A 27,975-nucleotide genomic window follows, 5' to 3' on the forward strand; every position below is an offset into this window, starting at 1 on the left:
CTCTATCAGATTAGAGAAAACTTAATCACACAAACCATGCTTATGTTCTGAAACAAAGTGCCTCGTGGTGTTTCGATTTTCCTTTCCAAATGTCGTTCGTTCCCACCAAGTCAAATGTCTCTGGTATTCTTCCATTCCTAGTTCTCAGGGACAGCCACCTCTCTGGTCCAAAGGCAACCAAGAGCAGAAGGACGGCGGGTGAGACGGCTGCCTTGGGGCCGTGTTTGGGAGCATCTGCACTAAAGACACAGCTCAAAGAATGGAGCCCACCAAACTGCCTGGGTGCTGGTTAGGTTTTATTTTGACAGAACATTTTCTGTTTATTTTTCAAAATATCAGTTATATCAATATTAGAAGTGTAAACAGGTACAAAATATACAGTACATAGAAACAATTTTCTTAACTAGTCTATTGCCTAATAAAGGTACGCATGAAGGAGCTGAATGAATGAAAGCCATGGTCTCTCCCTCCTGCAGGGGAAACAAGTTACCCGTCTTGGGTAAGAGAACCAGTGGCTGCTTCAACAAAACAAGAATGGATACTCGTGGCAGAGACAGCACTGTGGCAGAATCAAGAAAGCTGGGTTCATTTCTAATTCCACCTTTAAGATATCAGTTATGGGAAATGAGCAAGCCACTTATCCCTTACCTAGCTGCTTCTCTAACTCTGCCTCCAAGTACCCCTAACATTGGAGGGAGCATATACTTTGAGGCGGCTGGTGCTCAGCTAAAGCAGCGGCTGCAAGCAGAAGTTTCTTCGAGGTGTCATGATTTTACTCACACAGGTGTGGGTCAATCTTTTAAGAGAGAAAAGATTAAAACCTGTTCTCCCCTAAACTGATGTTCCAGGAGGATGGACCTGTGGCATTCCACACCTCTTGACACACTGCCCAGTAAGCGGAGATGTGTCCTCTTTGGGCAATTTCTCTCCCCATCTCTAAAAAGAAATAAGACATGTCCTGCCTGTTTCACAAAGTCACGTTAATGATCAGGTGAGATGTGACGTGAAAGCATTTTGAAGATGGAAAGACAATACACAAAGGGCAAAGGAAACAGAAGCATCTTGCTGGAGTGGAAAGCAGCCCCAAGTGGGAGTGGGCAGGCCAGGCTCGACTGCCAGCTCTGCCATTTGACTAGGTGTGGAAGGGTTCATCACCCTACTCCTCAGCTTCTCTACCTCTCCGGACCTGACGTTATACTTTCAGACACCTCTTTAGGAGGCCCAAGGAGTCAGGTGACAGGCGGCACCGCCCCTAACAGGGAAACACAAAGGGCCAGCACTTTTCGGAGACCTTTTCAGATAGAGAGGCAAGCTGGGGAACGTAACCGGCTATTCCTGGACAAGTCTTTCACCCTGCTGAGATGAGGCTGGGGTTTCACAGCACCCAGTTGCACTCACTTCCCAGGGGCTTGGGGCGCAGCCCCCCACCAGTCAGCCCCTGGGTGGAGCAGGATCTCAACTGCCAATAGTGTTGTGTGCTGAGCCCATCCCATCACTGGGAGCAGTGGGCCCAGGGGAGCCAGCAGGTCATGTCTCCCCTCCCTCCCCAGGCAGCCGACCTTTGAACACACTCACTACCAGACTGGTAAGGACACAGTCGACATGAACACACTTTGAAAACCAAAAGCACGCTACAAAATTTAAATTGGTGCTACTACTATTTTCCAGCTTTTTTTCCTCAAGAATTAAAAAAAAAAGTTTCATAATTAAATTACTTAAAATTCTATGGAGCTCAATTTCACAATCAGAGAATTCTACTTTGTTTATAGGTAGAAGCTGTACTGTTTGATAGTTTTTCTTTTTCCAGTGATCAGTTCAGCAACTTTTAAGTTTGGTTCTCCCAGTCTCCATTTCTGCCTCTAAGCTTTTTAATACCACCCTGATGTCTGGAAAAGGTTCTTTTAAAATTTGTGAGCCTGCAGCAGTCACGACGACTTTGGGTGCTGAGGAGGGAAGCAGCCCAGCCGTCTGGGGGAAGAGGGGGTCCCTCACAGGTTACTGCCATCAGTGGGTCCCAGGACACTTAGGCCACAAGTCCAGTCAGTCACAAGGTCTGTTGAGGCCAAGGGTCCTTTAGGGCCAGGGCCCTTGAAAGGGTCTGGGGGGCCAGTGGGGAGGGGCAGGAGGGGCTGGCTTCGGGCCGGCCCCTTGGACCCTGCTGCGTGGTTGCGCTGGTGTTTGCGGAGGTGGTCCTTGCGGATGAAGCTCTTGCCACAGACGGTGCAGGTAAAGGGCCGCACGCCCGTGTGGGTTCGGTAGTGGTCGATGAGCTTGGAGCGCTCGGTGAAGCGCTTCTCGCACTCGGTGCAGGGGAAGGGCCGCTCGCCGGTGTGAAGCATGCGGTGCCGGATGAGGTGGGCGGGCCGCGTGAAGCAGCGCCCACACTCCCCGCACCGCAGGGCGTTCCCATCCCTCGCGTTGCCCGAAGTGGTCGCCCCGGCTCCCGTCGCTCCTGCCGCTGGGGCGGCCACCCCATCGGGCAGCCCGCAGCTGCGCTGGTGAGCCGTCAGACTGACCTGCAGCTGGAAGCTCTTCCCACAGGTGGCGCAGGTGAAGGGCCGTCCCCCAGGAGGGGCTGCTGGGTGCTTCTTAAGCCCTGGCTTGTGGCCAAAGCCTTTTGTCCGGCCGGGGTATTTACAGGGGTCATTGAAAGGTCTTGGGGCCTGGTTGGGGTCCAGGATGGCCTCACCATTGTCTGGAGAGGGATACGGGAGCCCCTCTGGCCCAGTCCTTGGGTTCAGACCCACCGAAGGTTTGCACCTGAAATTCCAGCCCCACCGGACTCCACCGAAGAGCCAGTCTCCTTGTGGGGTTTCCTCCTGGGCCACTGCAGGGCTGAGCTCACTGATGTCCCTCTCGGGCCGGGTGGGTTCTCTCAGGCCCAGCACAGGGTCCTGGCTGGGGAATGAACTGCCCTGGCTTTCCCAGGCTCCTTCTTGGACAGGACTCGGGAAAAACCTTGTGGCCTGGCCTGGTCCAAATAGGGTTCCGTGAGCCTCTAGGTCAGTAGGATGCACTGGTGTGGCCACCACCTCCTCTTCCTGGACTTCTGTTTTTATCACAATTTTTACATCTGCTGAGAAAGCCAGAAAGACCAGGTATCATTCTTCCCCCTTACCTGATGACAGCCAAGAATCTGATGCTCTCATCTGGAAGCCCCACCGCCTCCACCCTTAGCCTGGTCTCCAAGTCTGAGGATCACGGTTCCCTACAGCACACTCCAGCCAGAGCCAAATGGCGGTGCGGCTGCCTCACTCTGAGGACACCTGTGCTCTAGAACCTTCACCACAGGAAAAGCAAGGCCAATCTGTTCACCCAGCAACATATTCACTTCGGCTATTAAGGCTAATCATGGATTTTTCTAAGAAAAGAAATCTGTGCCCATGGAGCAAAAGCAGGTTTGGGATTTGGATGGACCTGGGAGCTTATCATGGCTCTGCTACATACCAGCTGGGAGAAATTCAGGCAAAGTTCTTAACCAGTATTTAATTGGGAGATACCCCATTTCATAATGGAACTAAACAAGATCAAACATCTAAAAGCACTTAGGTGTGCTGCTTGGCATGTAGTAAATATTCAAAAAATGCAGCCAGCCAGGCAGTGATAAAAATATTACTGAAAACGTAAAAGTATTCGATTTTATATAAACATACTTCAATTTCACATCCTGACGTTTTACACTAGGGATCTAGGCTTTTAGCACATTTGTGTGTGTGCACACTAAATATGGCAAAGACTAGTATGTAAGTTAAGAGATAACTGGCCTTCTAGGAAGAAATACTGTTAAATAGAAAAGTAATACATAAATTTGGTAGCTTTTTTTCCTAACTCTGGCCTTCAGACATCACATCTATCTTTGGGAGTAACAACTCTCTTAAAAGTAGTTTTTGTATTGTTTTGTTTTCCCACAGAGGACCCACTGGTTGCTTGAGTCTGGGCGGATGTATATAGCCTGCCAAGTTATCAGCTGTCAGAACAGACTGGTTAAAACCATATGAAAAAGGAACAGTCTGAAACATGGACATTCTCAAGAAAGAACTGTTGGAGTATAAGAATTTGGAAAGAGATAAAGGACAGAATGTAAATAGTCATAACATCACGGAAACATGAGTACTTACTGGCTGACCTGGTCAAGGTAGTTTACCAATAAAAATGAGGGCATCTGGGTATGTGGCTTCCGCCACAGGCGAAACACTAGCCTTCCTTCTTCCTCTCCAGCCGCCCCTTACCTTCAGTGGAGGCTGCCGTATTGAGCTTCAGTGTCCCATCTGAGCATGCTGAAGAAGGGTGATGGGGGGGGAGATCTGCCTGCCAGGAACTGGGTGGGATTGTGGTTGAAAAGTTGGAATGGACACCTGAAGTGAAAACAAAGCACAGCCTGTGGGTTAGGGAAGAAAAGGGGGACAGAAGAAGAAAACCATGGGAGAGGGAGAGCAGGCTAAACCCTGAAGATGCCAACTGGGACTCGTCTGAATGACCATAATGACCCAACCTCTCCTGAACCCAGTTCCCTGTGCCCCTTTCTCTGAAGCACTAGGGAGCTCACACATCACTAACTAATCCCACGAAGTCCCTCATTAACATGAAGTGACTAGTGATTTAAAGGCCCAGTGCTGGAGAGAAGAAGAAAAGGAGTGAGGCTGATGAAGCGAGCCACTGATACAGCGGGCTATAGAACTAACCCAGGACCATGGCATCCTGAACCCACAGGGGCCCTCAAGATGTCATTTGGTGCAGCCTCCTCCCCTGCCTTAAGGAGTCAGGCTAGATGCCTGGAGCCTGCAGCCCACGATACTTCCAGGAACTCCTTCCCCTATGCCCTGCCCTTAGTCCCGAATGCCACTCACCGGGGGTAGCATCTGTAGAGATGTCGCCTGGTCCTGAGTCCAGCTGACTGAGGCCCCAGGGCTCTTCCCCGATATCTGGCTGTCCGGCTGCCCAAGCCTCCACCCCCAGAGACTGCTGCTCTTGGAGCTGGAGCTCACTCTCCTGCTTGATTTGCATTAAGAGGTCAGGTGCAGGAACTGGAGCCCCAGAGCCTGAGAAGGGGAGAGTACATGAGCTAATGGCTCATTGATCCTGAGGTTACACATATAGCTTGGACACACCCACAGCCAAGGAAGTCAAGTAGGGGCCTTGCAAGGGTCAAAGAGCAAAGTGTGGTGGAAAGAGAGGACAAGAGCAACTGGGGACTCCTGTGCCTTCTGGGCCAAGGATGAGGTCACATGATATTGGGTACATGGGCAGGGTATAAAGGGAGGTGGGGAAGGGTGAGGGATACACAGACTCTCAGGGCTCGACTTCTGGTCAGTGGAGGAATGCTGAGCTAACCTGGGGAAGTTCCTGCTCCCACTTGAAACACAGAAACCCTGAATAAAATTTAAACCTCCCCAAACCCCACATTCAAGTGAACTCAAAAGAAATATTCCAGATACTGTATGAGAATCAAAGAGAAAATGCAAAGTCAAATAAAGACTTAGAGCCCAAGTCAAGTGACCTCCAGGTTGCTGGAAGAGGACTTAGGGGCTGGGGTTTTAATGTCCATGACATGCAGAGCAGAAGTGAGCTTCCTGCATCAAAGCAGGATCCACAAAGGATGTGTCCCATCTGTTCAGTGGGGACTAGAATAACTCTACCTACCAGACTGAGGTAAGTAGGTAAGGTAAGCTGCCCACCTACCCAGAGCTGTGAATAGGAAAGTCACCTATAAGAAATCAGAGTCCCGTGTCCACAATGAATTCATACTACCCATGCGTACGAAAATCCTAAGCTGAGAAATTCACAGAAAAATTGGCTGAGAACTATAAAAACTTACGGGGCCCAGGCTGGGTAAATGCAAAACTGTTCCATAGGTACCTTCACAATGCAGGTTGCAAGAGACTCCCACTAAAAAACTATAATTACAGACCAGAAGAGGAACCAAATGGCCACAAGATTCAGCAATATAACACATGGTAGAACTCATTCCCAAGCTACTAAAGAAAAAGGTATAAACTGAATAATATGGCAAAATAAGTATGTTAAAAATATTCACAGGATTAAAGGAAGGGACAGAATCTCTAAGGCTAGAATAGGAAATTATTTTTTACAAGGCAGATTTGAAAAAGAACTAACTTGATATTTTTGAAATGACAAAACCAGTCATGAAAACAAAAAACTCAATGGATCACTTTGGATGGATTTTATGGTATGTGAATGTTTCCATAAAACTGCATCAAAAATTTCAATGGATGACTTAGGCTGAACAAAAGTCAAGAGAAAATTAGTGACTAAGAAGATGGATTTAGGGAAATAAGCCAGGACACAGCACTAAGAGTTAAAGAAATGAAAAATATGGAGAGAAGTTAAGAAACATGGAGGAGAGAATGAAAAAGGTCTGATATATGGGGGTAGAAACCCCAAATTGGGAGAACAGAGAAAAGGGTAAATGGAAATAAAGAAAAAATGGCTGAAATTGTCCAAAATTATAAGCCCATGGTTTGAAGATACACATCAATCCCCAAATATGAAAAAAAAAAAAAAAAAAAAAATCAAGAAAACCCTAGATAACCTTCATGTGGAATGGAAAAACTGCAAAGCCAGAGAGAACACCTTAAAAGGTAGCCAAGAGAAAAGAATAACCCTTAGACTGAAAGCTCATTTCCATCAGCAACTACAGTATCAAAAGATAATAGAATATCTTAGAGAATGCTGAGGGGAAAATACCTGCCAACTCATTTTATCAGGCCAATTTAATTTTGATAGCAAAAACTAGAGGACAATATATGAAAAAACTTACAAAATCTCATTTATGAACAGATATGCAAAAATTTTAAATGAAGTAATACAAATTAAACGAAGCGATGCATTTTTTTAAAGGGAAAAAGATAATACATTATGAACAAGTTGGGTTTGTCCCCAAAACTCAAGGATAAGTTAACACTAGTAATATAATTCACAGATTAATAGAGAAAAATGATATAACCATCTCAACAGATGTAGAAGTATTCCACTCTTGTCTAGCTGGCTAGATGTGGGGAAAAAAACTATTTCTAGTACAGAACATCTCCAAGAGTCTGGGTTTTCATGGAACATGCCCTTTGGGGTAGAGGAGGGTGAGAAGCCTAGGGCTCGAGCAGGATAAGGAGCTGGGTTGCAGACCCTTTCCCCCTACCACACACATAAACCTGGGCCTCCAAAGGGCATCATCTAGTGGAGTAAGTTTAAAACAAAACAAAAATGAAAACCTGTCCTGGAGAAAGAGACATGTAGATCCTAGCCTTGGTGCCAAGCTCAGGGGTAAGAAATCTCCCCCTGGGAGTTCACTCACCACAAGGCACAGTCAAGGGCGTCTGGTGCCAGGCTTCCCATCACCAATGTAGGAAAAACCTTGAGGCCATGATTCTGCCTTGAGGTGGTTCCTACCTAGTCCTACTGGTATCAGACGACCACCAGAGGCAGACATTCCTATTCTCAGGAAAAGAACACTTTAAACACAGCTTGCAAATAACGAATGAGCTCACAACTAAAAATCACTGCTTCAGGGAGAAAACCAGCTACCTCAAAGTCAGTAGAAATCATGGGCTGCAGAACATAACCTGAAAAGACTTTGGGTAGCATATGTGGCTCAAGCTGTTGAGCACCTGTTTCCCACATGGAGGTCCTGGGCTCAGGCCCCGGTGCCCCCTTAAAACAAAAATACACAATAAGCAATAAATAAATAAATTAATTAAAAAGACAAAAAAATTAAAAAACTCAAACAAAAGAACATAAAACCTACAAAAATGCTTTCAAAGAAGGACAAAAAGAAAAATGAAAAAAAAAACCAACAAAACCCAAACCCCACATACAACAACAAGCAAACAAACAAACAAACAAAAAACAACTCCGGGGAGCCAATGTGGCTCAGTGGTTGAGCCCTGGCTTCCCACATAAGAAGTTCCAGGTTCAATCACTGGCTCTGGTACCTCAGAAAAAAATTTAAAAAGGCTTTGGATATTGGAATATCATATACAGAATATAAAATTTAATATGTTTAGAGAAATAAAGATAAAGAGGGGAAGTGAAAGTATGATAAATAAACGAGACTATCAAAATCAGAATTTTGAAAAAGAAACAAATATAACTTTAGAAAGATAAAACGATTGAAATAAAAATTCAATCTATTGGTTAAACAAAAGAATGGAAACGATTTAATATAGAATAGTGAGCTAACTAGAAGACAGATCAGAAGAAATTATTCGGAACTCAGCACAGACAGAGGTGAAAAATATGAAGAGAAGTTCAAATATATGAAGGCTAGGGAAAGAGAGTTCCAGAAGAAAAGAATAGAGAGAATGGTGGTAAGGCAATATTCCAGAGATAACCTTGTGAATTTCCCCCAAATTGTTGAAAAATATCAATGATTAAAGTGAGCTAAAGAGAAAGAAATCCACACCTAGACATATTGTAGTAAAATTGCAGATCACCAAAGACAGATCTTAGCCTGAGAGAAAAAGCACATTACCTACAAAAAGGAATAATGATCAGACCAATAGCTGACTTCTCAATAACAACAAAAGAAACCAGGAAAAAAAAAGGGGCGGGGATTATCGTCAAAGAACTAAGAGAAAATAACAATCAATCTGAAACTCTGTCTTTAAAATATACAGATAGAATAAAGACACTTTCAGATACGTATAAACTCATATACCAACACACACACACAGAGTTCATTACTAACAGACCTTTGAAAAAGAAGTTCTAAAGGATGAGTTTTAGGAAAAGCAATTTTTCTAAGTTAAATACAAAAAGAATAGAAATAGAATATATAACTTCCAATTGAATTAAAAATAAAAATAGTTTGAGGAGGGACAAAGCCTAAATCAGCAATTCCAAAAGACATGAAGTAGAGTGTATGTGTGTATGGGGGCGGGGTGGGAGGGGGTAGGAGGAAGAAATAAAGAAAAGGCAGGACTAAGGATTAATAGCACAATTTAAGAAGGCAGAAGGGAATCTAAATAAACTCGTAATTATAATCAATGTAAATGCTCTAGACCAGTCTTGTCCAACAGAAATACAATATGAACCACATACCTAATTTTTAAATTTTCTATTAGCCACATTAAAGGAAAAAACTAATAGGCACTTTCTGTGATTCAAATGATTCATGAAGAAGGTGAAAAAGTGGCCCACTCATTGGGAGAAAATATTTGGAAACCACATATCCAATAAGGTTTGATTTCCATTCTATATAAAGAGATCATACAACTTATCAATAAAAGAGCAAGCAATCCCATTAAAATGGGCAAAAGATTTAAATAGACATTTCTCCAAAGAAGAAATAAAAATGGCCAAAAAGCACTCAAAAAATGTTCCATATCACTAGCCATTAGGGAAATGCAAATCAAAACCACAATGAGATATCATCTAACATGGCATAAAATGGCCATTAAAAAAAAAAATACAGACAACAGTAAGTGCTGGAGAGGATGTAGAGAAATAGGAACACTCTTTCACTGTTGGTGGGATTGTAAAATGGTGCAGCCTCTGTGGAAGACAGTTTGGCAGTTCCTCAGGAAACTAAATATAGAACTGCCATATGATCCAGCAATTCCTCTATTAGGAATATATCCGCAAGAACTAAAAACTATGACACAACAGACATCTGCGCACTGATGTTCACAGTAGTGCTATGCACAATTGCCAAAAGATGGAAACAGGCAGCGGACTTGGCCCGGTGGTTAGGGCGTCCGTCTACCACATGGGAGGTCTGCGGTTCAAATCCCCGGCCTCCCTGATCCGTCTGGAGCTAGCCCATGCGCAGTGCTGATGCGTGCAAGGAGTGCCCTGCCACGCAGGGGTGTCCCCCGTGTAGGGGAGCCCCACATGCAAGGAATGCGCCCCGTAAGGAGAGCAGCCCAGCGCGAAAGAAAGTGCAGCCTGCCCAGGAATGGTGCTGCACACAAGGAGAGCTAGCACAACAAGATGACGCAACAAAAATAAACACAGATTCCCGTGCCGCTGACAACAACAGAAGCAGACAAAGTAGACGATGCAGCAAACAGACACAGAGAACAGACAATCAGGGTAGGGGAGGAAAGGGAGAGAAATAAATAAATAAATCTTAAAAAAAAAAAGAAACAACCCAAGTGTTCATCAACAAATGAATGGGAAAACAAAATGTGGTATATACATATGATGGAATACTATGCTGCAGTAAGAAGAAATGAAATTGGGACACATGATAACATGGATGAATCTTGAAGACATTATACTAAGTGAAGTAAGCTAGACACAAAAGGACAAATATTGCATGGTCTCATTAATAGGAATTAAATATGAAGAATAAACACATGGAGTTAAAACCTAGAGTATAGGTTATTATGAGATAAGAGGAGGGTTGAGAAGAACTACTGATGCTTAATGTATGTAGAAGTATGTAGAAGTTTTAATTAACTTGACTGTTAAAGTGTAGAAATGGATACAGTTGATGCTAACACATTATAGTGAGTAGCAGCTGGTTTATAAATGGGATTGTGGCTGAAAAGGGTAGTCTGGGGAAGTAAATGGCAATTGAAAGAAAGCTGAAGAATAATCTAGGGACTGAGTACCACAGTGAATGCAGAGGTGGATGAGAATTGTGGTTGAGGGTACAAATGCAAGAGTGTTCTTCTGTGAGCTAGAGCAGAGGTACATCACTATTGTAGGGTGATGGGAATGTGGGGAAGCATGGGAAAACCACAACTGGTGTGACCTATAGACTGTGGTTAGCAATAATTACTATAATATTCTTGCATCAATGCCCAAGATGTACTGTGTTGAAAATAGAGGTGTATGGAATGTCAAAGATGTACTGTGTTGAAAATGGAAGTGTATGGAAAGTGTGCCAAATGTATACTATGGACTATGGTTAGTGCTAATAGTCTGATATTATCCTATAATCTGTAACAAATGTTCCACCACAGTGTGGTACGTTGGTGAAGGGGTGTTATATGAGAATTCTACCCGTGCATAATTGCTTTGTAAATTCTCATCCTTTTTTTCAAAAGTATAATTTTTAAAAATAGGGTGGGTTGGGGGAAAAATACACCAAATGTAAGATACAGACTATAGTTAGTAATAATATTTTGATGATGCTCTTGCATAGTTTGTAACAAATGTTTCACAACAATGCAACATGTTGGTGGAGGGATGATGTAGAGATCCCTGTATGATGTTATACATGTTTATTTTGTAAGTTCACAATCTTTACTATACACTTATTGTTTATGCAATAATATACTTCAATAAAAAGTATATTTAAAAAAAGAGGGAAACGGACTTTGGCCCAGTGGTTAGGGCGTCCGTCTACCACATGGGAGGCCCGCGGTTCAAGCCCCGGGCCTCCTTGACCCGTGTGGAGCTGGCCATGCGCAGTGCTGATGCGCACAAGGAGTGCCGCGCCACGCAGGGTGTCCCCCGCGTAGGGGAGCCTCACGCGCAAGGAGTGCACCCATAAGGAGAGCCGCCCAGCGCGAAGGAGGGAGCAGCCTGCCCAGGAATGGCGCCGCCCACACTTCCCGTGCCGCTGACGACAACAGAAGCGGACAAAGAAACAAGAAACAAGAAACAAGACGCAGCAAAAAGACACAGAAAACAGACAACCGGGGGAGGGGAGGGGAATTAAAGAAATAAAAATAAATCTTTAAAAAAAAAAAAAAAAAGGTAATAGGCAAAATTAACTTTAACATTATATTTAACTCAATATATCAAAAACGTTATCATTTCAACATATAACCAATATAAAATTATTAATATTTTTGTTATTTTTCATATCATATCTTTGCTTGGATAGCCTTTGAAATCTGGTATGTATTTTATACTTATAGCACATTTCAAGTGCTCAATAGCCACAGGTAGATAGTCGCTACAATATTAGACATTTAAGAAGCAAAGATTACCAGACTAAAAGCAAATAAAAATCCAGATATATGTTGTTTATAAGAGACACACCCAAAACACAAGGAAGCAGAAAGCAATGTAAAAGAATATAAGATATGGGAAGCTACTGTGGCTCAATCAGATGGGCTCCTGTCTACCACAAGGAAGGCCGTGGGTTCGCGTCCCAGGGCCTCCTTGTGAAGGCACGCTGGCCTGCACGCCGAGGAGAGCTGCTGGCCAGCAAGTGCCATGGAGTGCTGCCTGACCAGCAAGTGCCACGGAGTGCTGCCTGGCCTGCAAGCATCCCAGAGTGCTGCTGGCCTGCAAGTGCCATGGAGAGCCGACTCAGCAAGGTGATGCAACAAAAAGGGAGACACGTAAAAACACAGACGAGCGTGCAGCGAATGGACACAGACAGCAGACAACAAGCAAGCTGCAAGGGGGGGAGATAAATAAAAAATAAATACAGACAAAAGAATGCACAGTGGATGCACAGAGAGCAGAAAGCAAGCAAGCTGCAAGGGGGGGGGGAATAAAAAAAGTATATATATAAAATATGCTGGAAGCCAGAATTAACAACTATTAAGCAAAACTGGCAGAACTCAAGGAGAAATGGACAATCGACCATCATGGTAATTTTTTTTTTTTTTTTTTTTTTTTTTAAAGATTTTTATTTATTTAATTTCCCCCCTCCCCTGGTTGTCTGTTCTTGGTGTCTATTTGCTGCGTCTTGTTTCTTTGTCCGCTTCTGTTGTCGTCAGCGGCAGGGGAAGTGTGGGCGGTGCCATTCCTGGGCAGGCTGCTCTTTCTTTTCACGCTGGGCGGCTTTCCTCACGGGCGCACTCCTTGCGCGTGGGGCTCCCCCACGCGGGGGACACCCTTGCGTGGCACGGCACTCCTTGCGCGCATCAGCACTGCGCATGGCCAGCTCCACACGGGTCAAGGAGGCCCGGGGTTTGAACCGCGGACCTCCCATATGGTAGACAGACGCCCTAACCACTGGGCCAAAGTCCGTTTCCCCCATCATGGTAATTTTGACACAGTTCTCAGTAATTAATAAATCTAGCCGACTAAAGGTTATTGAAAATTTGATCACCACTATTAACAGACTTGAACAAATAGACATACACATAATCCCAATACAAAGAAAATGTGATTTTTAAGCCACATAGACTACTGAGGAAAACTGAAACTTTCTAGGCCACAAAACAACAAATTTGAAATACTAGTATTTTACACACTGTATTTTCTATCTACGACACAATAAAGTTAGAAATAAATAATAGATATTCCAAAACTCCCTACTAAAATTTAGGAAAAATATATATTTGCTTTCTAAATCAAAGGTCAAAGGAAGAATCACAATAAAAATTAGAAGATATTTACAATCTGATGTTACTGAAAATATCATTTAACAAAATGTGTGGGCTATAGGTGAAATTTTATAGCCATATATGTTTACATAAAAAAAAGAAGGGCAAAAATTAATGGGTTAAGAGTCAATGCAAGATGTTAGAATATGAGTAACAAAAACAAAATCCGTAAAAAGGCAGAAGAAAGGAAATAAAGATAAGAGGATAAATTAATAAAGCAGAAAACAAACATAATAGAGAGACCAAAGTTGGTCCTTTGAAGAGAATATTAAACCAATATATTTTTAGCAAGATTATCAAGAGAAAAAGAGATAAATAATACTAATATCAAGAATGAAAAATGGTTCCATGGAACTATGCCATACAACCAGTGAACCCTAAATTAAACCATGGACTATATAGTTAATAGTACAATTATTAAAATGTGCTATCATCCATTGTAAATGTTCTACCCCAATCCAATGCAGGGTGTTAATAATAGGGTGGTTTATGGGAATCCTGTATTTTATGCATGTTGTTCCATAAACCCACAGCTTCTCTAAAAAGAAAAAAAAAGAATGCCAAAAAAGGGGGGGTGACACAAGATTATAGATGTAATAGAGATTAAAAAGATGAAGAGAATACTATGAATATTATTCCAAGTAATTTGAAAGCTCTGGGGAAATGGACAATTCCTAGAAAAACTATAACTTGCCAAAATGACAAAAGAAGGAACAGAAAATTTCAATAGTCCCATAGCTGAAAAAGAAATTAAATGAGTAGCTGAAAATCTCCCCACAAAGAAACCATGAGGCCCAGATGGTTTCACTGCTGTTTCTTACTAAGTATTCAAGGAAAAGATCAATGTTACATAAACTCTTTGAGCAAATAAAAACGGAGGAAATATATCATAACTTGTATCTTTAATACCAAAACCAGTCTGAGAAAGAAAAATATAGTCCAGTCATACTCTTGACAAAGATGCAAAAATCCTAAATGAAATATTAAGTACTAAATCCAGCAAAGCATTCAAAGGATCATGACAAAGTTAAGTTTATTCCAAGATTGCAAGGTTGGTTCAACATTCGAACATACTTTAACATAATTTACCATGTTAATAGGCTAAAAGAGAAAAACCGTATATTCATCTCAGTTGATACCAAAAAAGCATTCTATAACCATTACTGAATCTGTGGTTGGCACTGGGGTTGGTGTATACTCAGGAGACTTGAATCTCTGGACTGTCCATGTGCCAGGTGGGCCCTGAGCCTCAGCAGAGTTGCAACTCCTACTCTGTGGTTCATTGGACTTACCAGGTCAGCTAACAGGAAGAAGAAGAAGGTCAACCACCACACCAAGGAACCAAGAATGCTACAACTCCAAACAGGAGAATTGCATCCATCATCTATGTGGAATCTAAGCCCTTCTCGATAGAGAGGTGGAATGGATCAGAAAAAGACTGGAATGTTTATATAAACTGAGCTCCTGCCATCTGAGAAAAAGCATTGAGAAGGGTATTCCTGCTCCCAAACCTCCAGTATGTATCAGCAACAAACAGAAAATGCAAATTAAAAGATACCTCTGACAATATTGATTTAAAAAAAAAGAACCTAGGAATATATCTAGCAAAATATATGCAAGACCTTTTCAGAGAAGATTATAAAACTTCAGAGACGTAACGGATGCGCTAAATGAAGGGATTTAAGAAATTCATGGATAATCTGACTTGTGACAATTCTCTCTAAAATGATTAACAGATTGAATGCAATTCAAACCAAAATGCCAGTAGGATTTTTCAAGTAAATTGATACTGCAATTTGAAAATTTACCAGAAAGAGCAAAGGAAAAGGATAACCAGAATGCTAGTGAAAAAGAGTCAGGGTCTCTATCTCACATCACAGAAATCCTTTCCAGAAGGATTAAGAACTTGAACATGAAAGGCAAAACTTTAAAACTTTAATAGAAGAGATTCGATTGTGTATTATGACCTCAAGGTAGGAAAAAAATTCTTAATTGCTTAAGACCTAAAAAAGGATAAACCATAAAGGAAAAGATTAGTAAATCTAAGTACAATAAAATTAAAAGCACCTGTTCTTTAAAATACGCTAGAATTGCAAAAGATAGCAGCAACACAAGAACTAATAGAAAGATTAATGTCCAGAATATATAAAGAACTCTTACAAAACAATTAAGTGAAAAGGAAAACAACTCAAAAGAAAAACAGACAAAAGCCAAGAACAGGCATTTCACAGAAATGGACAGTCACATGGCCCATAGATACAGGATACAATGTTCAATCCTATTAATTAGGAAAATGCCAAGCTTTAAACCATAAATTTTAAACCATTTTGCTCTCACCAGATTGCCAGAAATTAAAAGGTAAGACATTGTGAAGGCTGATGAGGATGTAGTAACTCCAGTCCTTGCTGTTGGGGAGGCCAGCTGATACCACTTAATTTTATTTTTTAGCTGGTACCATTTTAGATAGCACTCTGACATTACCTGGAAAGGTTGAACATACATCTTTCCTGTGACCCAGCAGTTCCACTCCCAGGTCTACACCTAGAGAAACTTTTACACAGGCATAACAATTTTCACAAGAGGATTGTTCCTAAGAGCAAAATATTAGAAACAACACAAATGCCCAACAATAGTAGAAGGAATAAATACCACCGTATTATGTTCATAAAAAAGAAAACTACGAAGTGGTGAATGTAGTGAAAGTGAATGATCTACAGCTACATACATCAATATGGATGACTCTTAAAAATATAACATCAAATGAAAAAAGTTAAATAAGACTGTAACTTCAAATTAGGTAAAGCTAAACAGGTAAAGCTAAGTAGTTATTTAGGAATATATACTTAGGAGATAAAAATGTAAAGAAAAGCAAGGACCTCATCCCCTCTGTTTCTGAATTTTGTGTTCATCTGTACAGGGAAGGGAGGAGGATGTGATCAGGGAGGGGCAATGGCAATGGGGTCTTAGAAGGTTCTGCTTGTGATCTGTTTCTTATGCGAGGGTGTTGGGAACATGTGTGTTCATTATCATTCTCTAAACTTTGCATGAATGATATATAATTCGCTATATATGATACAATGTAACACTTATTCACATAAAAACTGCTGGCTAGCCAGTAATAGAAGGAAACCTCCTTAAACTAATAGACTATCTTCAAAAGCTAAGGCAAAAATCACTCTTAATATTGAAAATTTAGAAGCATTCCATAGACAAATATTCCAGCCTTTACTGCTACTATTCAGTAATGTCCTAGCCAAAGTACTAAACAAGAAAAATGTAGTCATAAAAATTAAAAAGGAAGAGATAACTATTGTGCTATTGTGCTATTGTGGAGGGTATAATTGTCTACAAAGAAAATTCATGAGAATCTAAATAGACAAATCATCAGAACTAATAAGAGGATTTAGCAAAATTTTTCTTTTACTTATACAAGTCAATGGTAGAAAAAAAGATTAAAAAAAAGTCAATGGCATACCTGTACTTTTTAAAACTCATCAATTAAAAGAATTCCATTCATATTTGAAGAGCTACCAGGAGAAAATTGTAAACCTTATTCAAGCACGTATAAGAGGCCATCAATAAATAAGTCTTTCCATAGATAGAAAAGCTTGATGTCAAAATGGGGCAATTCTCCAGAAATTAAATTATAAAGTAAACACAATTTCAAATTTTCACCAAGATTTTTAAGAACTTGACAAAAAGATTCTAAAATTCACATGGAAAATGAATGGTCCAAAAATAGCCAAGAAAAGTTTTGAAGAAAAGTTAATCTGTTTTATTACAGAATTGTTGTTACAAATCAGTAGGAAAAAAGATTGAATATTAAGCAAACTTTACTGGAAAATCAGACATCCTTTGTGGACAAAAATTTGAAATATTCCCTTCCAACCTAAGCAAATATGAATTCTAAATGGGATTAAAAATTTAAATGCAAAAAGCAAAACTTCCCAAGTTCTGTAAGAGAATTTGGGAGAACATCATCCTGGCTTTTAGTGAGGTAGGGAAGGATATCTTACAACAGAAAAAGCACAGATCATAAAGGGAGAGACTGGTATATATTTGACTCAATCAAAATTTAAAACTATACAAAACCCACAAAACTAAAAAACCCATGACAGACTAGGAGAGGTTATTTGTAATGTAAACAACAGAGGGATCTTACTTAGAACAAATACAAAGTACTCCTGAATCAATAAGAAAATGAGAACAACTCAGTACAGGAGAAGAAACCAAGTAAACATATGACAAAGATGCAAATTAAAACCAGATATCATTTCACTGCTGTCAGACTAGTAAAAGTTAATTATGAAAAGTGGGCCAAGACATAAAAAAATTGGAATGTCACAACTCTGGTGGGAAAATAAATTAGTGTAGGGGAAACGGACTTTGGCCCAGTGGTTAGGGCGTCCGTCTACCATATGGGAGGTCCGCGGTTCAAACCCCAGGCCTCCTTGACCCGTGTGGAGCTGGCCATGCGCAGCGCTGATGCGCGCAAGGAGTGCGTGCCACGCAAGGGTGTCCCCCGCGTGGGGGAGCCCCACGCGCAAGGAGTGCGCCTGTGAGGAGAGCCGCCCAGCGTGAAAAGAAAGAGCAGCCTGCCCAGGAATGGCGCCGCCCACACTTCCCGTGCCGCTGACGACAACAGAAGTGGACAAAGAAACAAGACGCAGCAAACAGACACCAAGAACAGACAACCAGGGGGGGGGGGGAAATTAAATAAATAAATAAATCTTTTTAAAAAATAAATAAATAAATAAATAAATTAGTGTAACCAACCACAGGGAAATAATCTATCAATGGTAAAGCTGAAGGACAGTATGCCCTGTGATACAGAAATACCACCTCTGGGTATAGCTCCCAGACAGACATGTCCTCAAGGGGACACGGTGAAGAATGTTCACCACAGTATTGCTTGTGATAGTGAAAAATCAGAAGAGCTTAAGTGTAAACTAATAGAGGAATGGATAATAAATTATAATATAGTTGCATATGGAATACTAAATATCCGTTAAAATGAATGACTTTAATATCTATCAGCATGGATAAATCTGAAAAACAGAATGTTGAATGATAAATATGACATTCACATAATTTTTAAGAATACACAAAACCATATTATATATTATTTATGGCTAAATACATATGTAGTTAAAGTTTTAAAATGTAGATGGAAATTATAAACATCAACTTCAGCATAACTGGTTACCCTAGGAAGGAATGGGACTAGGAGACCCAACAAGGAAGTTAAATTGTATGAGATATACATTTTTTACATACCCATATTTTATATATATATATATGTCTATATATGTCTATGTACATATATAAATATGTTTTAAATTATAAAATATAGCATACATTCCATAGTTTTTAAATTTCTACTCTGTGCTAGGCAGTTTTCTATGTTAGAAATAAATATATGAACAAATTCTTGTCCTTCTGAAATTTACATTCTAATGGGAGAAGCAGACTATAAATATGAATGATATATAATAGATGGTGAGATCTGATATAGAAAAACCAAAGCAGGAAAGAAAGAAAGAAAATTTTAGGTGAGGAGAGGGGATACAATTTTTAATGGGGTGATTTAGGGCAAGTAATACTTGAGCAAAGACCTGAGGAGGCAATGGAATGAGTCATGGGACTATCTGAAGCGCATTCCAGGCAAAGGGTACCGCAAGTGCAAATGCTCTGAGAGGGGCATGCCTGGAATGTTCACGGAACAGCAAGGGAACAGTACAGCTGGAGCAAAGAGTGAAAGAAAAGCTTCAGGAGACACGGTCAGAGAGCCAGACTGTGTAGGGCCCTTGAGCTTTGGGCTTTTTTCTTTGAGTCAGATGGAAAGCCATTAGAGATTCTGAACAAAAGAATGGCAGGACTTATGCTTTAAAAGTATCAGTCTGGCTGCTGTGTTAAGAATAGGCAGTGAGGCAATGGAGCAGAAGCAAGACTAGTTGGAGGACTACTGCAATAATTAAGCAGGAGTCAAGGGGCTGGGGTAATGGGGAGAGGAGATGAGGCATGTATGGCTTCTGGATGAATTTGGAAGGTAGTGTGGAATTTTCTGATGGATTGGGTGTGACAGAAAGGGCCAGGGATGTCCCCTAGGTTTATGACCTGCAACTGGAAGGATGAACTGCCACTGAGTGATGTAGGGGGAATGTGGAAGGAGCAGGTTTTTCAGGGAAGAGTGCAGTTTTAGACATGTTAGGAGATGTCTATTAGCTATCCAAGTAGAGATGTGGACAAGGCAGCTGGGTGTACAGAATTCAGGGTATAAGTCAGGTTGGAGATATATGTTTAGGAGCTTTCAGCACAGGGATGCTATGTAAAGCCATATGACCCACTGGGATGATGAAGGGCATGGGTATAGATAGAGAAGGGAAGAGGTTTGAGGACTATAGGCACCCCAACACTTAAAGGTCAGAAAGATGAAAAGGAACCAGTAAGGAAGACTAGGAAGGAATGGTGAGTGAGGTAGGAGGAAAACCAAAAACAAGGTGTCCTGTAAGTCCAAAGAAGTGAGTCTAGGATCAGAGGGTGACCAATGCTGGCAAATGCTACAAACCGGTCTAGTAAGATGGCAGACCTTTTAGCAATATGGAGGTTAGCAGTGATCTTGCCAAGAGCAGTTTTGGTGAAAAGGGTTCAAGAGAGAATGGGAAGGAAGGACTGGAGACAGCAAGTATAGACAAGTTTTCCAGGGAGCTTTGCCATAAAGGGGAGCAGAGAAATAGGGGCAGTAGCTGGAGGGGAGCAGAGTTAAGAGAACATTGTTTGTTTTCAGATGGGAGAAATTAAGAGTATGTGTAGATACTGATGGTTAGAGGGGGAAGAACTGAAGATAAGGTGAAGGCAAGTGAGAACTGCTGGACCCATGTCCTTGAGAAGGTGTCATGGGACAAGGTCTAGTGCCAAGTCAAAGAGTGGGCTGTAAGACTGGGCTGTGGACTGGACGGTCCAAGGTGTATCCACAGAAAATGGAGCAAATGCAGAGAACATGGCACAGATGTGGCAGACGGACAGACAGGGCTTATGAGAGCACTGCATTTTCCCCCCCAATTAAAAAATGATTTTTCAACATATAAACCATTCTTGGCTCACAGGCTACGAAACAAATCCAGCCTGCAGGCCATAATTTGCCAACTGCTGGGCTAGTGAATCAATTCAGGAAATGTACTATGACTGCTGGGCAGCACTAAATGCCCACTCAAAGTTACTGATTACAAATTTAAAGTGAGAACAGCATGGGATTGTAGGATGTTCTCCAGCCACAGGCAACCACTTGTATGCAGGTGCAGAATTAGTAGAATAATCCTGATAATCCTGATTTATGCTCTTTTCAAGTGAAGACAATGAAAAAAGAAGGCTGAGGACGGTGAAAGTGTATGCAAGATAGATACACAGAACATAAGCTGAGTAAAGAGGAAAAGGAGAGGCAGTGAGAAGGTAACAGGATCAATAGATGGTAGGTCCTGAAGGACTGTTGGAGTCAAGGTTCTAGAAGGAGGGCTAGAAAGACAGGAGGTGGTGGTCAGGGACTGGTGTGCTTGAAACTGAGATTACAGAAGGGGTGCAGCTACAGTTATCAACCAAGTCAAGTGAATGACCGAGGCGGTGGGTGGCTGTGGCAGGATGGAGAAGAGGTCAAAGGAACTGAGAGGCCACATTATTCTAAGGACCACCTACAATCTACATGGTTATTGTTATGACAGGAATAGCGGAGGTGAGTGAGGGGGAGGGCAAGTGCCCCAGAGGTCTGCAGAAGACAGTAAGGGGCCAACAGCCTGAAGGCATGCGATTCAAAGTAAGTGGATAGGGTGGAGAACTGGTGTAGAAGCAACATTCAGGCCCAGGTGTAAGAGCTGTGGGAACAAAGACCACAACCATTTAAGAGGGCTCCAAATGGAGCAGTGACCTCAGGGGACAACCAGGTGTCAGCAGGAGCAAGAATGGGGAAGGAACACTCAGGCAAGAGCCTGAGGACAAAGGGGATTCCTGCTGATGGTTCTGAGTTCCACAAGGCACAGTGGAAGAATTTTTAGGAGCTGAGAAGTGGGAGATAAGGTCGGAAAAGTGGATGGACCAAGCCAAATGGGTATGAGGAATGAGCTGGGAGCCCTGGCTTCTTGGATTGACAAGGATAGGGATAAAAGCCACAGAGAATGCCTGCTGACGTTCTCACGGCAGAGGGAGCAGTGGGGAATCTGAGTGTTGGAGAGGGAGAGGGAGGTGGGGGCCTTGCCAGGAACCAGCAAATATTTCTAGGTCCCTACTCACTCTTATTAGCAATGGCATAGAAGCAAGGGAAGCCTCCACATATTACAAATACAGTAAAACAAATCCTTCATGGACCTACCACCCAGATTAAGAAGTAGAACATTATGAGAGCACCGAAGCCCCTGTTTACCCCATCCCAGCGTTATCACCTTCTTTTCCATCCAGGCAGTACCGTGTTCTAAGTCAACTTTCTAGCCTCTAGCTCTCAGCTCTGTCACAATACATTTGTTGAAAACATTCCATACCTATGCAAGGTGTTGGTGTATGGGAACCCTGTATTTTATACATGCCTGGCCAGTAAACCGACCTCTCTAATATAAAAAAAAAATTTTTTTAAGTACATTTGTTAAATTAAATTGGTGAATGCTTCACTCAACAGGTTCTCTCCTTGAAAAAGTAAAAGTCTAGTTGAAACAATACATATAATAAGACAGTAATTATTTAACATTAATTAAACACAGTAAGACTTTTTTAGCTGTTCTAGGTTTTCAGATAAAAGGGAAATCCAGGTGGGAACCATCAAGGGAAGTTTTGTGGAGGAAGTAGAGGTTTGGCTTTTCTCATGTGTCTACCTCTCCTTTCTGTAACTTCCAAAAGGGCTGACTGGCAGCAGTAACATCTGAGACACCAGTGTCAGCTATCTAGATTCCCCTTAAATGAATATGCGGCTCTAATTGAAATCCATGTTGCTAAAAAAATGAGTTTATGTTCTGTAACTACTAATGGATTTGAATGACATTTGGCTCTTGGATGGAGGCACAGTTAATTCTGTAAAGCTATAAATGAATTAAAATTTGTCTTGAATAATATATGTCCATCTCTCCTATCATTGTCCTCCTTTCTCTTCCTCTTATTCTGTGCCACTGGCTCTGTTTTTTCTCTAAAAGACCACGCTTGCTTTACATGCTGGCAAGTATTAGTTTCTAGTGTTAGCTGAAAAGGTTATAGGCTATAATTTAACTATAAAAACTCTTAGTTTTAAAACATTCAAATTTGCTGTTTCTCCTTAGCTCTCTCTGGCAAGAAGATGACACAATCCTAAGTCCTTTACTTTTCTGTTTTCATCTGGTCACCTTCTTTTCTATCCAGGCAGTACCATGTTCTTAGTCAGCTTCCTAGCCTCTAGCTCCCAGCACTGTCACAATACATTTGTTGAAAACGTTATTCACCTAATGCAAGGTGTAGGTGTCTGAGAACCCTGTATTTTATACATAAATGGCCAGTAAAAGTGAAAAAAAAATTGTTTAAGTACATTTGTTGGGGAGCAAATGTAGTTCAGTGGTTGACCGCCTGCTTCCCATGTACCAGGTTCTGGTGTCTCCTTGGCCTTCTCCCAGCTGCTTACCTGGACTCGGGTCCACAGGAACATCTGGAATCTTGGGACCAGTGCGACGCCAGTTACACGGTTCCTTCCCTTGTTCAATCTGAGAGAGGACTTCAGGCTTGGAGATGGCATAGTCTGAGGGAAGATAGAAAGGTCAGCTTCTGCCAAATTCCATTCAGAGCTGGGCAGAGGCATTGGGAAATTGGCCCAGAAACCAAATTTCTTGATTGGTATAGAGTAACTGTTCTCAATTAGAGGCGATTGTGCCCACCAGGGGACATTTGGCAAAGTCTTGAGGCAGTTTTGATTGTCACAACTAGGGTGGAAGGGGTGCCACTAGCATCTAGCGGGTATAGAGATCAGGGATGCTACTGCTAAACATCCCACGATGCACAGGATACCCCACAACAAAGAATTATCTGTGTCAGTAGTGCTGAGGTTAAGAAATTGTAGAAGAGTCTCCACATTAAGAAGCAATACATTTCTGCAAACTAGAATATGGTATTATGTGTGCACCTGCCCCCCTCCTCGCTAAACATGCACATTGCTTTCAGATCTGGAGTAACACTCAGAAACTACCACAAGAGGAAATAAGCGCAAGAAGAAACAAGAGCAAAGGCTCTTACTGGGCAGTATCAATTGAGGAGAGCAGAAGTAGCCCCAGGGAGAAGAAGCAAAGCCTTGGGGCATGAAGAAAACATTAGCTACAAGAAGCATAGTCTGCCCATATTCTTCACTGACCCTTGAGGAATGTCACCATAAAGTCCACTTAGAGGTGGCCCAGAGAAAGAGACCTTTTCAAACTGTAGGGTCAATTATATACCACATCTAAGTGCTACTGGGGCCCTCTTGACTCCAATTCTTAACAACAAGAACAGAAACTTCCATGCTCTGGGCTTATCACCCTTTCTCGACCTGGCATTTCCTGTATCTCAACCATCAAGTGGAAGCAAGGTTCTGCCGAGGTCGCCCAGGGCTCAACCTTAGGTAAAGCTGGAAATACTTCCCTTCTGTGGTCTAAGCTTTTAGTGAAGTACACATCCAAGATTAAAAGGTAAAACCGCACAAAGAAAAAGATTTGAGGACTTCCGAAACCAGAAAAATGAGTATCATGCCTTACCCAGAGAGACCAGGGTCTCATAGTTGCCCCTCATCACGTGCTTGTAGAGCTCCTTCTGCCACTCGTCCAGTTTGCCCCACTCCTGCTCAGAGAAATACACGGCCACATCATCAAAGGTCACGGGCACCTGGAACCACAAGTGTCACACACGCTCACACACACACAGCCCCGGACTCTCTGGCCCCCCACCAGAGAATGCCCAAGGGGTTACCTTGGGGACCTCCCCCTTGCTGCCCGGGGGCAGCCGCAGGATCCAGAAGTTCCTGTTCCGCAGCAGGTTCTCCATGTTCTCCAGCCGCCGCTGCAGCAGCCCGTACTCCTGTAGCAGGGTCCCCAGCACCGCCCACTTGCCCTCCAGCTGGTTCCCAAACTCCAAGGTTGTCTTCTCACAGTCGGCCAGCTTCTTCTCTGCCATCCCAGTTCGACCTTCTAGGGAAAGCAAGCGAGCAGCCTGCGACTCAATCTTCCTCTCCATGGCCTGAATTGTAGCAGCCATTGTCCAAGGAGAAATCTTGCAGAAATAAAGAGGAAACGAGCACCATTCATTCCATCCACTAGGTTCTTTGATCCTACCTCCCCCAGCTTGGGAGAGCTGGGCTGGGAGTAGAGAGACCATTTATATGCAAAGTGGGGATATCCTGTACCACAGGCCACCTCTCAACTCAGCAATCACCTGCTTTGGGGAGTTTAGGGATTACCTAAGACTGGGTGGGCACCTTTCCTCCAGGCCTCTGCAGCACACTGTGCTGACCTGTGGCACTGCACTGACCCCTCTACAGAGTAAATTTCCTGCATCTGCCTCCAAACTGTGAAGTCTTTGAAGGCAGTACTGCATCTTTTCACAGCATAGTTCTTGGTTCATGGTACGCACTCAGTACAATTTTGTAAATGAACAGTAACTTAGCCCCACTGGAGTTCTAAAGGAGAAATAGTAAACTGCAGATTTACTAGAGGCTAGTCAGGCCCTCCCATCATAATCACACAGTAACGTCTACTGATGATGACATAGCAAAAAACAGCTGTTTCACTGAACAGCACAAACAAGCAGTGTTGCTCAATTTTTCTTTTAAGTATTTCATGTCCCTTTTAATAAACATAACAATTTAATGGCCAGTACTCCTTCTCCCAGAGAATCTGATTTTGTTACCTCCTCAACTGCTTCCATGTCATCCCCACTCCCCAAGCTAAAAAAATCACCATCACAGCAACTCTCCAGCAGTCAAGAGTTAGATGCTTTCTGATATTACCTGAGTCCCCTGGGGCCCCTGAGAGTCTCACTTTTTCTCTCATTTCTGCCAACCCTCGCAAGGTAAAAATTTTGGTCTCAGACATTTTTGCAGCTGCACCAAAATCAGTGATGCCCCTTACAGTAGGTTAGGAAAATAAAGCATATGCCATTATATTAGACTTTTCTATGTAGAGAAACCATCATAGATAAGGGATTACTGACAAAGTTCTGGAAATTACTCCTAAACAAATGGTTGGTGACTATTTATGAAATAAAGAAGTGATTACTGGGAACCAGTGTGGATTCATTTGGGGACAGTCATTGAGAGCTAGAACAAAGATGACAAAATGATAGAAAATGGTGACAAAATGATAGAAAATGGTAACAAAATGCAAGGTTGAGCATAGACCAAACGACCTCTGACCTGAAGAAGGTAGGGCATTAGCCGGATCTCAAAAGATGTGAAGGATCTGGATAAACAGAGAGCTGTTTTGAGGGGAAATTTTGGAACTGCCCAAATGCTCTATATAGTGCACACCCGGGGAGCTTGGGCTGGTTGGCTCAGCTCTGGCCCTGATGGAGGTCTTTCTCCTCACTCCTCTTTTTGCACCGTCTCTGCCATACGAAGCCCTTCTGCAAGAGTTCACTCCTTAAATCTCCTTTAACTTCACCACCCAGCTCTCCACCCACTGAAAAACTACTCATCCTTGAATTGCATCTGACTGGGTATTATTACAATCTTTGTGTTGCAGGAAAGGGCATCTGCATATATTTTCCATGTATAGTTTTTTAAAGCTAGTCTTTAACATATGACTATGGCATAAAGGTTTCCTTGCTATTTTACTGGAGAAATCTGACACCATGTAAAGTCTCCATACTATTTGGTAGAAGGTGGTGACTGTGCCCTATTCAAGTACAGCCCCATTTACTAAATGGTGGATAGAATCTCTGAGGTTGTCCTTAGACACAACCATTGCTTGAGAGGAGTTGGCAGGAAGAGAACTCCATATCCTTCAAAGGCTCCTCATCCATATGATGAAGTCCATACTTTTCCCAGGCATTCAAATCCCTTCCAACACTCTGCTGCTTCGTCTCCTACTAGCTCCCTACAAAAATCATCTTTTCCAGGCAAGAGAGACTCCCTTTTGTTCCTTTAATGCACCCTGCACGGTCCCATCTCTCTGTGTCTTTGCCCAAGCAATCCTCCCTGCATACCTGAAAAACAGTCTTCTAGCACAGCCTGTTGAAGTCCTAACCTAGCCCAAAGCCCTGCTCAAATCACAGAAGAATAGAATATGGGACCTGGAAGAGATGGGAAAGATTCTGAGGCCACTTTTCCCTCTCTTTCCTCTGCACACCCACATGAAATTCCTACCTCTGTGCAAGTACTTGCCTCTTTCTGTTCTTCACTGTTATTATCAGGGGACGTCCGTTTCCCCTGCCACACACAATGGGTCCTTGAACACACAGGCTGTCTTTTCACACACTTTGCAGCTGTGTGGTACTGGGCAAGTTCTTTAACTTCTCTAGGCCTCAGGTATTCTTTTGTACGGCAGAGATGATAACAGCACCCACCCCACTGGTTTGTTGTGAGGACAAAAACTGGGCTTAGTGCAGCGTCTAGTTCTGCAAATGGGAGCAATTATTTTCCTCACCAACACGGAGGCAGCTGGGCACACACTGGGTACTCAATGTATGCGGAATTGAAGCTGGACACCTCCCAGGTGAAACCGGGCCGCTGGGGGGAGCTGGGGGGTAGGAAACACATGGGAAGTGCGGTAGGCAGAGAAAGGAGATGGGGGGGGGGGGCGCGGAGATGAAGGGGACAGCGGGTGGGCTGAGGGCAGGAAACCACAAGGGGCTTAAGAAACTTGGCGTGGGGCGGCCTCTGGTGCAGAGAAGGTCGGTTCAGCCCCGGCCTCGGACTCTGCCCGGAATGGGGGACCCAGGCCGGCGGGTGCCTTAGGCCTCGGGGGACCCCGCGCCTCTCTCGCCCGGAGCCCCAGGCCCGACGGCCCAGCGGGGGCCCCGGAGACCCTCCCTAGGCCCTACGGCGCCGTGTGCTGCGCCCAGGCCGCTCCGGGGCCCGGAGTCCGTGAGTCCGTCCGCGCGCGGGCCGCGCTTACCGGAGCCGCAGCCGCCTCGGCCATGGCTCTTCGCTGTCCGGCCCGGGCCCGGAGGAAGTCGCCGCCGCCGCCGCCGCACGCGACCACACGCAGGGCCCGGCCGCCTGGCCCTCTCCGCAGGCGGTGCCGCGGGTTCGGCGGCCTCCTCCGCCGCCGCCGCCGCCCGCGCTCGCCCGCGCTCCTCGGCTGGGCCGGCCCTGCTCGCCCGCCTCGCCCACAGCCCCGCCGCCGCCGCCGCCGTCAGCGCCCGGCAGGTCCACACTGCATCCTGGGAGCCCGGCTCCCGCGGCCCCGGAGGAGGGAAGGCCCGTGAGGCTTCCTGGAGGCAGCGCGGCTCGCACAGCCCCACCTGCAGCCCGGAGAGGCGAACGGCAGGCGCGGCGCCTAGGGCTCCGCCCGGCCCCGCCCTGCCGGCCGAGCGCTGCGGGCAGACCGACGGACGACGGACCGACCAGTGGACGGACGGACACGCCCGGCTGAGTCACAGCTTGCAGGCCCCGCGAGCGCGCCCCCAGCCGAGCCACCTTGCGGGCGGCGCGCTTCTCTCGACTGTACCGCCGTTCGCGCTCGCTGCGCCTCGCGAGCTGCTCGGGCTTTTGACCCAAAGCGCCATGGTCCGGCGTGAGCGCCCATCCCATCTACTG

General features: G+C 43.7%; 1 protein-coding gene across 4 annotated transcripts; it reads right to left on the bottom strand.

The window, feature by feature from the left end:
- Nucleotides 1–279: 279 nt before the first annotated feature.
- Nucleotides 280–27,527, bottom strand: ZNF746 (zinc finger protein 746). 4 transcript variants are annotated; one of them, XM_058297555.2, is made up of 7 exons: nt 27,332–27,527; nt 24,189–24,488; nt 23,978–24,104; nt 22,879–22,992; nt 4,848–5,039; nt 4,230–4,355; nt 280–3,076 (listed from the first exon to the last, which is right to left on the bottom strand). In XM_058297555.2, exons 1-7 carry the CDS (start codon nt 27,353–27,355, stop codon nt 1,989–1,991), a joined length of 1,971 nt encoding a protein of 656 aa, XP_058153538.1. In that variant the 5' UTR covers nt 27,356–27,527; the 3' UTR covers nt 280–1,988. The 4 variants fall into 4 exon arrangements, with proteins under 4 accessions (XP_058153538.1, XP_058153541.1, XP_058153540.1 ...); XM_058297558.2 differs by having other exon boundaries at nt 280–3,073; nt 23,978–24,059; nt 27,332–27,472; XM_058297557.2 differs by having other exon boundaries at nt 23,978–24,059; nt 27,332–27,472.
- Between the last annotated feature and the right edge of the window lie 448 nt (nt 27,528–27,975).

The sequence above is a fragment of the Dasypus novemcinctus genome, chromosome 5 (assembly GCF_030445035.2).
Source record: "Dasypus novemcinctus isolate mDasNov1 chromosome 5, mDasNov1.1.hap2, whole genome shotgun sequence".
Classification (NCBI taxonomy): domain Eukaryota; kingdom Metazoa; phylum Chordata; class Mammalia; order Cingulata; family Dasypodidae; genus Dasypus; species Dasypus novemcinctus.

Coding starts and splice junctions, on each gene's coding strand:
- ZNF746 (XM_058297555.2), bottom strand. CDS start 27,355: ATGGCCGAGGCGGCTGCGGCTCCG. Junction 4,356..4,847: donor CTCTACAGATGCTACCCCCG/GTGAGTGGCATT, acceptor TTTTCACTTCAG/GTGTCCATTCCAACTTTTCA. Junction 3,077..4,229: donor TACGGCAGCCTCCACTGAAG/GTAAGGGGCGGC, acceptor TGGCTTTCTCAG/CAGATGTAAAAATTGTGATA.